The following is a 9,063-nucleotide window of genomic DNA, read 5'->3' as shown; positions in this document are numbered from 1 at the left end:
CACAGAAACTTAGCCAAAAAAACCCTAGCACTGTAAGCCTACACCACCGCCGCAAGGAGTGGCATACTGCCGCCGTCCGTCCATCTAGCTTCCCTCGTGCTCCAAGTCTTCAACCCCTGTTCGCTGTTACCGATCGCAGCTGCTTCCTCGAGCTCGGCGTCCGTCGTCTTTGTCTGTTCAGGCGCTTCCGCCGCCGTTTGTTTGCCGTTCACGTTCGCGTCTTCGTTCAGCCGTCGTCTTCGTTCGCGTTCTTCGCTGTTCAAGTTTGCTCGGCGTTCACCGTTCGCGTTCACTCGCCGTTCACCATTCGGGTTCGCATTCGCGTTCGTCTGGAAGCCACGTTGCTCTGCTTCAAACTCTGCGACCAACCCGCGCGCTCCACCTAGCCGTCGAACTGCTCTCTTTTGTCGCCGCCGTGAGTTCCCTAAACCCAGCCACCAGATAATACACTTACACAAGACCAATACTCTGCTTCAAACTCTGCAACTTCTTAGTTCTATTACAATAAGTAATTATTTGATTTAGTAGTGGTTTGGATTTTTTTCATAGACTGAATTAAAGTTTAAGTTTTACAATAAGTAATTATTTCGTTTTAAGTTTACTGCACTCAACATGTTTGATGAAATGCTTTAACCATATTTCGGGTTGGTTTTATCATTTCTAGCTTTTAGAAACTTAGTAAGTTGATTGCATGTGAAATTAGAATAATTGGATCTTAGTAATTAGGAAATTTTAGATGCACAAATAGCATCTTTGTAGAAAACATATTAGCATGATGATTCCACTTGCATTAGTGTTCTTCTTGTAAGTTTTTGAGCTGCTGTTGTTTTAATTTGCTAAATTGTTAGGTTTCTGCGATTTAATTTGTTGGATTTTTTATTTAGGTCTTGTTCTTGTTTATTTGCTAAATTATTGTTGTGTATTTATTGTTGTTTTTGAGATTCTTGCTGGATATTGGTGATCATTGATTTATTATATGCTTCATGTTTTCATTGTTTTGTTGATTGTTTGTTTTGTTTCAGAAATTAATTTTTTGTGATCAATGCTCAAACTCTAAATGCTGTTCTGCTGGTTTTGCTGTGTTTGTTTTGTTTCAGAAATCAATTTTTTGTTATCAATGCTCAAACTCTGAATGTTGTTCTTCTGTTTTTGTTTTGTTTCATAAATCAATATTTTGTGATCAATGCTCAAACTCTGAATGTTGTTCTGCTGTTTTTGTTTTGTTTTAGAAATCAATTTTTTGTGGTCAATGCTCATACTCTGAATGTTGTTCTGTTTTGGCTGTGTTTGGAAGAGGTGATTGATTTCTGAGTGTTGTTTTGTTTTTGTTTTAAAGCTGTGTATTGTGTTCAATTTTCATTTTGTAGGAAATTCTGAGGTATATTAAGAAGGAAATTCTGGATATTGATGAACATAGAATTGAAGAGAGAAACCCTTTATTATTTCATCATTGGCCTATTTTTGGCATTGCATATCATTGTAGTTTGTTTATTCATAGAACTAGTTGTTTATGATCCCCTTTTGAAGTAAAAAAAAATGCAGTAGAAGAGTGTTTAGAACCAGTTGCTTTATTCATTAAATTTTTATAGAATCAGGTGTTTATAATAAAACGGTTTTTCCGGTTGAACGACGGTTGAACCGGTTGTACCAATGAACTAGTGAACTAGTAACTAAAACGGTTTGATGGCCAGTCCGGTTTTTAGAACCTTGGTTCAGATTCATTCACTTAGGTTACGCCCAAAATTAAAAATCCCAAAACCCACCCACCTAAGGAGCTGTAGCCGCCGGCTATACCCCTAGAGGCAGCAGGAGGAGGCAGGCCCGATTGGCTCCGTTGGCCAGTTCAGAAGGTCACCGTCGCTGGTGTTGGTCGGTTGGTGCAGCCTTTGTCCTTGGCCACGTTGCTCTTGTCGCCCGCTTTGCCGCCGTTTCGCTATTGTCATTGCCCGCTGCTGTCGCCGGCGCTTTTGCAGCCTTTATTCTTGGCATCGTCGCTCTTCTCACCCGCGTTGCCTGTCGTCGCCGGCTTTGTTGACGCTGCCGTCTCTTGCTGGCGCTGCTCACTCCCCCACTTCCCTGTTCGTAACTCAGCGTCGTCTTCTTCAGTTTTATTTTTTCTTTTTGTTTTTATTTGTTTGATTTAATTTATTTCATGAGATCAAAATTATTTTATTTGTTAATCTCTTGTTTATTGTTGACTGTTGTTGATTGTTGTTGGTTGATATTAATATGATTTTGTTGATTTTGAGAGTTAGTTAATTAGTTAGTTGTGATGGTTGATTTTGGGCCACTTCACGACTATTATGACTTGTGATGAGTGTTTTTTTTTAAAGATAAAAGATTGTTATTTTTGGTCATTGAACATCGTGAAATTAAACGTGAGATTGTGAAATTTTAAAGTTTGTTGTTATATGAATGGTTGAATTTAAATATTTAAAATTTTATTATATATTTAATTAAATTGGTTTAATTACAGTTCACTCACAGGTTAGATTATTAAATTATTGAATCAGTCATTCGATTTTCAGAATCTTGAGTACAATAAAGTAGCAACAACAACACTGCAACAATAATCGAAGTCACAATCTTCTCTGACACTAAAATCACAATCAAACTATTCATTCCATTCAGATACAAGGCTCACACATGCTCATGAAACTGAGTTCTCTTCTTCAAGCTCTTATACCATCATGGAACTCAGTTAGTACTATTCATTCATTCACTCACTATACCCTTTATATGAATTAGTTGATTCTACGGATGTAATATGTAAAGTTTTAATATTTTCACTACTTTGGAATGTGGATAAGGCTTATTTGCTTCTGGGCTTCTTTGCTTATTTGTCAATTGCGGGATCCATTGTGCTGGGAAAACTTGTTCCTGGGGTTGTTCTTGCTGATGGAACTCGCCTTCATTATCGCTGCAATGGTTCGTTTTTAACATTCTAGTACATTACAAAAATGTGGTTCATTTTAGTGTGATTTTGATGTAATATAGGTTCTCTAGTTTATGGTAATCCTTAAATCAGTGTTATAATGGCAACATATTTTTGTTGTTCACTTCATGACCAGTCTTCAATGCTATACATGACAAAATGTTTGTTCAATGACCTATTAATAGAAGAAATCTTAAAAAAGGAAAAATCATAGGTGATAGGTGAAATTGTTATAATGGTTAGATTTTAATAATTTGAATGTATACATGATTTATAACAAAGATTATGATGATTCCTTTTTTATGCTACTTATTGTACCTAGTGAGATAAGGTTTAGCAGTTGTGGTATATTTTATACTTTAAAATATATTTTGCATGTTGATTCATATAAGATTCACAAGAATTGAGTCTATATTTACACCACTATTCCTTTTCTATTTTTTTGGAGGTGTAACTATGTTCACATTTTCTCAGGTTTAGTCTTGCTTCTTCTGTTGGTTGCACTTCTTGGGATTAGTGCCAAGATGGATTTTGTATCTCCTACCGTACGTGTTCATATGGATATTCTGAATTTTGCATAACACTATGAATCATATGCTAGAGTTAGAGTCGCAGAATAACCTGTGGCAACTTTTGCAGGCTATATCTGAGAGAGGATTTGAGCTGCTGTCCACAACATTTATCTTCAGTTTTCTTGTATGTAATTATAAGCATAGAATCTTATTTACAACTTAGTAATGACATTCCATGGTTCTTTTCATAGTTCAATTTCATCATATGAATTTGCTAGAACTGAAATATGAATAAATGACACATTATTGAACTTAATAACAATGATGGAAGTCAAATCCTATCGTATCATTAGAAAAGGCTGGCTAAATGTACCAATGCACAGTTGTTGAAATATATCAAAAGCTAAATTTTATACTTTATTTGTTTTTATTGTTACTCTGCATTGCTTGATAATAACCTTTTTTGTTGTCATTTTTACTAATTTCATATCAGGTGACCCTGGCACTTTATTTTGCGGGCTGCAAGTCACAAAGTAAAAGTTCATCACTAAAACCTCATATCACTGGAAACCTAATACATGATTGGTATGTTCTAGATGTTAAAATTTCTTTAATCGTAATAGCTTCTGTTTGGAATTTGTGTTTGCATCTCTTTTGTGTTTTTCTGTCTAGTACAACGAAGCCCGACTTTTTAACTAGTGTGAAGTGTGAACATGGTTGATTTTATTTCCTTGACCGTTGCAGAAATTGAATTTTATTGGTTAATTTTGTTTTTCGTTTTCTGTTTTACTTTGATAGGTGGTTTGGAATACAACTGAATCCTCAGTATATGGGTATTGACCTCAAGTATGTTATCCACCTGATGTCGTTTCTTGCTTGTTCTCATTTTATATGATTGCTTAAGTGTATATAATTGGCAATTATGATGGAAAAAAAGCATTCTTAGCTTGCAACCCTGTCAATGGAATTGTCAGAATTGTGGTTTTTTTTATGATTATTCTGAATACTATAAATATTCCTGCACATATAATGGAATTGTCAAATTGTAGATTTTTGTTTGTTAGAGCTGGAATGATGGGGTGGCTGCTAATCAATTTATCCATTCTTGCAAAGAGCATTCAAGATGGTACTTTGAGCAAATCAATGATTCTCTTCCAGATATTCTGTGCAGTAATTTTAAAATCTTGTCTACTCTAGTTTATTGAATTTCCTTTTTTTCTCTTTTCTTTTAATAAGCACTAGTTTGGGTGTTTGATGAGTGACTTTCTTTACATTTATACCAGTTATACATCTTGGACTACTTTGTGCATGAAGAGTACATGACATCAACGTAAGTGAATTGCGTTTGCTCTACTTGAAAAATTGTTCATCCCAATCTCTAAAAAAATAAAACATGTTTTCCTTGTAATATTTTCACTAAGTTATGAACTCATGATTGTGATATCTATATTGTCATTCATGTTAGATATAATTGTGGTTTATGATCTTATCTCTTAATTTTTGTTTTTAGTTGGGACATAATTGCAGAGAGGTTGGGCTTCATGTTGGTCTTTGGAGATTTAGTTTGGATTCCTTTTACTTTTAGCATTCAGGTAATTGCTATAACTTAACTTCCAACTTGCCATTTATTTGCGCCATTATGTATAGTACCAAGGTTGCGAGAACCGAATCGGTCATTGAACTGGTGAAGTGACTGGTTCAACGGTTCAATAGTCTAACCGAAGTTGAACTGTGGTTGAACCGGTTTAATTAAATATACAATGAAATCATTAAAAATTCAATATACAATTTCAAATATTCAAATTTAATATTTTCTAAACTACTAAAATTTAAAAATTTAACATTTCACATAGTAATTTGTTCATATTTTATCTTTTAGAATTCATAATAAAAAAATTTTAATTAACTTCTAAACTCTAATCAAGCTCAATTATTTGACAATCAAGATAAACACTCCAAAAGAAGAATTCTTGTGATATAAGAAACAAAGAAATGTATTCAAAAACTTAAAATTGAGAACATAATTATTGAGAATCAATAACATTGATCATATTAGTTTCAACACTTCCAAATATAATGTCTGCAATATATATGAAAGCTATTGACCTGAAACAGAATAACTAACTAAATCAAGAGTTTACATGCTCTTCTTTCACTTTTTCTTAAACCAAATCTTGTTCTATTACATTTATATTCTCAATACTAATCAAGTATTCAACAAAAACTCAGAATCCAAAAACTTCTCAACATCCAAAGCCATCCAAAGCCAAAGAATCCAAAAACAGAAAATTAAGCAAAGAGTCCAAACTCAACATCCAAACTAAATTCAGAATCACATCAGCAACAATCAACAATCCTAACCCAAAACACAATTATTTCAGAAAATCAGCAAAAAGGATATTACAATAATAATTGTGCACCCAGAGTAGACCAAAGCAGCTTCACTCACTTTCTGCTAGATAGCTTGCCCGTGGGTAAAGCCTAGCCTACTTTCTTGCTACAGATAGATATAGAGATATACAATTCGCTTCTATGGCTTGCATATGAGGGAAACTCGGAACTCAGAATAACAATTATTTTCGAAAATTTAACAAAACATTATCAACCAACATATTTCAGATCTCAGCAACTCAAAAATGAACAAAAAAAAAAAAATCAGCAACTCGATCAAATTTCAGCAACTCGGAATCAATAAAATAACAAAATAAGAAAACATAAATTAAAGTAGCTTTGCTTATGGCGGTGAGGGAGGAAGAGAAGTGACGGCGAGGGAGGAAGGAAAGTGAGCTCGGACAGAGAGGGGGATCGAAGACAGAGGTTTGATGCGCGCGCGAGAGAGAGGGCTCGACAACGAGGACAGAGACACAAGTTCAGGGTGGCCGATGACAACGAGGACAGAGGCGGCAACGCCAACAGCAGCTCCAATGAGACCTAGCGACGCGAGGAGAAGGGATCTAGGAAAAGAGGATCGGCAACACCGGGGCTGGACGCTGGCTGAGGAGAAGAGTTCGTCGGCGACGGCGGCGCTGGGAACTGGGCGCTGGCTGCTGCTGCTATTGTTGGCTGGGGGTGCTAGGGTTCTGTGGAGCTAGAGAGAGAGGAGGGCTAGGGTTCCGTGGTAGTGTGCGTGTGAGAGAGAGAGAATGTGGAGGGTTTATGTAATTTTTTATTTTTTATTTTTTAATTGAAAATCGGAAAAAACTGTCCGGTTCAAACGGTTCACTGGTTAATTGCCGGCTCAATAGGTTTTTTACCGGTTTTTTGCAGATCGGTTTTGCACTTCAACCAAACCAACTAAATGACCGTTCCCAATTAACCCTGTTGAACCGGCCGATCCGGTTCGGTTTTTAGAACAGTGTACAGTACTTTTTCGTTTAAACACATAACATGTATTGACATGCTACAATTGCTGTCAGGGATGGTGGCTCTTAGCAAATGAGGTGGAGTTAACAACGACAACCATTATAGCTAATTGTCTTGTCTTCCTGATTGGGTAATGTGTTCGTAATATCCAACCGTGAATTCTATAATGCACCACATATACTCTTGAAGTTACATAAGTTCATAACATAAAATTGAAGATCAAACTTTGCAGATACATGGTATTTCGAGGGGCAAACAAGCAAAAACATGTATTCAAAAAGAATCCAAAGGGCCCTATTTGGGGTAAGCCTCCAAAAGTCATTGGTGGAAAGTTACTTGCTTCTGGTTATTGGTAAGATTTTTTTTCATTTGATATCTGTATTTTGTTTCTCTTTTTCCTTTTCCTCTTTCTTTATTTAAGGGGTAAAAACTGAAAAAAAGAAAAAAAAATTGCTTGGAGTAGATATGCATCTGTTTTTCTTTCACCTTTAATTTAATACATAATATGTGAATACCGATTAAGCATATCTTAAAACATGTTGGGAGGCTTCGGAATAAAAAATGGGATGAGAAAAGGCTCCATTGGCTAAGTTATTCTTTTTATCAAATAGCGAAAATTATGATTGGTTGAGTATGTGTATAATCCAAGTTAATGATTGGTAATTAGTAATAGTATAATATATTACCAATAAAATTTTTTAATCCTCATGAATTTTTATTTAGAAAGTTGTTGAATTTAGGTCAGAGATTATACCTGGTGAGTTCTTAACATCTTATGCATTACACATTACACATTACTCCTTTGGTTATTTGTCCACTTTTTGGCATGCGTTAAATCAATATGTACCAAAAAGTAACAGTTGACAGATAAAAAAGAACGAAGACAGTAACATGTTTTAATCCGTGGTTATTATTTGTCTATCTAGAGTCTTGTTAGAACAACGTATATACACTCAATTCACTTTCTCATGGAAGCTATTAACACAAGTTGTCATTGTTGTTGTTGTTGTTGTTGTTGTTGAAGGGGTATTGCCAGACATTGTAATTACCTAGGTGACTTACTTCTTGCTCTCTCCTTTAGCTTACCTTGTGGGATAAGGTGATCTCATTAACTCATTCCTTTAATTATTTCGCTGATATAAAGTTATTGATATTGATTTTTCTACAAAGAAAATAATGTCAAACCTTGTATATCTTACTCATTTTTGCAGTTCACCAGTTCCATACTTCTATCCAATATATCTTCTTATTCTGTTGATATGGAGGGAGAGAAGGGATGAATCTCGTTGTGCGAAGAAGTATAAAGAGATATGGACTGAGTACCGAAAACTTGTTCCTTGGAGAATATTGCCATTTGTGTATTAGAAAGAAAAGAAGAAAAAGAAGGTTCCATTGTATTGGCTTTTGTATTTTTGTAGAATTGAAACTATTGTTAGAAGTTGCATACTATTTATGAAGGAGTTTATTAATAAGAACCTTGTTTGATTTTATGAAAGTGAGATGAATATTTTAGCAAAGTGGTCTCTTTTTTTTATATACATATTATTATTATTATTATTAGGTACATTCTCTATGTTTTGATTTTGAGCCAACTAAATAGAAATTTTGTTTTTTTTTTTGTAATATTCTAAAATGAAAAATTAATGAAAATAAAAATAGATGCTGTTAACAAGATTGGTGAACATTGTAGATATTTTGGTCTCTTAACTAGTGCTTTAGATTTTTTTTTTTACACAGTATTTTTTAATTTAGCAGGTCAAAAATTAATTTATTGTATATTTGAATATTGTTTAAGAATTTACCGTTAATCAATATTGTATATATAAGATAAAATTTAAACACTAAATACTTATTTAATCAGGTAAATAAACTAACACTTAACCAAGCAAGTTGGTTATTAGAAAATATCAAATGAAAAAAGATTCTTATCGCGAGATTCTTATATTTTTCTTAGATCTTCGGCTTAGACAGGGGTAATTGGATATTCAATAGTTTCATCATGATAGAAAAGTTGAAAGTTAAACTATTGTGTTAATGAGAATTTGTCAATATAATAGACTAGAAATCTTAGATATGAGTCTTGAAATTAAAAAACAAAACTTTGAAAAATTACTATTTTCATGAAATTTGATCCAAATAGCCATAATTCTATTCCAAAAAAATAAATCCCATAGATAGGGATGGACCTAGAGGAGCAAGTAGTGGCTTTGTCTCCCCAAGATTTTAAAATATTATACTTATATATGAGATATA

General features: G+C 34.1%; 1 protein-coding gene across 4 annotated transcripts; it reads left to right on the top strand.

Annotated features, from left to right (window-relative positions):
- On the top strand, positions 1-8,327 carry LOC107617826 (delta(14)-sterol reductase). 4 transcript variants are annotated; one of them, XM_021110352.1, is made up of 14 exons: positions 1-415; positions 2,529-2,700; positions 2,811-2,922; positions 3,410-3,480; positions 3,575-3,631; positions 3,941-4,032; positions 4,246-4,293; positions 4,497-4,617; positions 4,731-4,777; positions 4,958-5,039; positions 6,864-6,940; positions 7,043-7,162; positions 7,835-7,909; positions 8,022-8,327. In XM_021110352.1, exons 2-14 carry the CDS (start codon positions 2,647-2,649, stop codon positions 8,173-8,175), a joined length of 1,110 nt encoding a protein of 369 aa, XP_020966011.1. In that variant the 5' UTR covers positions 1-415; positions 2,529-2,646; the 3' UTR covers positions 8,176-8,327. The 4 variants fall into 4 exon arrangements, with proteins under 4 accessions (XP_020966011.1, XP_016175184.1, XP_020966010.1 ...); XM_016319698.1 differs by having other exon boundaries at positions 2,811-2,928; XM_021110351.1 differs by lacking the exon at positions 1-415 and adding an exon at positions 491-508 and having other exon boundaries at positions 2,811-2,928.

The sequence above is a fragment of the Arachis ipaensis genome, chromosome B09, assembly GCF_000816755.2.
Source record: "Arachis ipaensis cultivar K30076 chromosome B09, Araip1.1, whole genome shotgun sequence".
Taxonomy (NCBI): Eukaryota; Viridiplantae; Streptophyta; class Magnoliopsida; order Fabales; family Fabaceae; genus Arachis; species Arachis ipaensis.
Note: the sequence above shows the minus strand (reverse complement) of the source record. Positions and strands in the feature narration are given on the sequence as shown.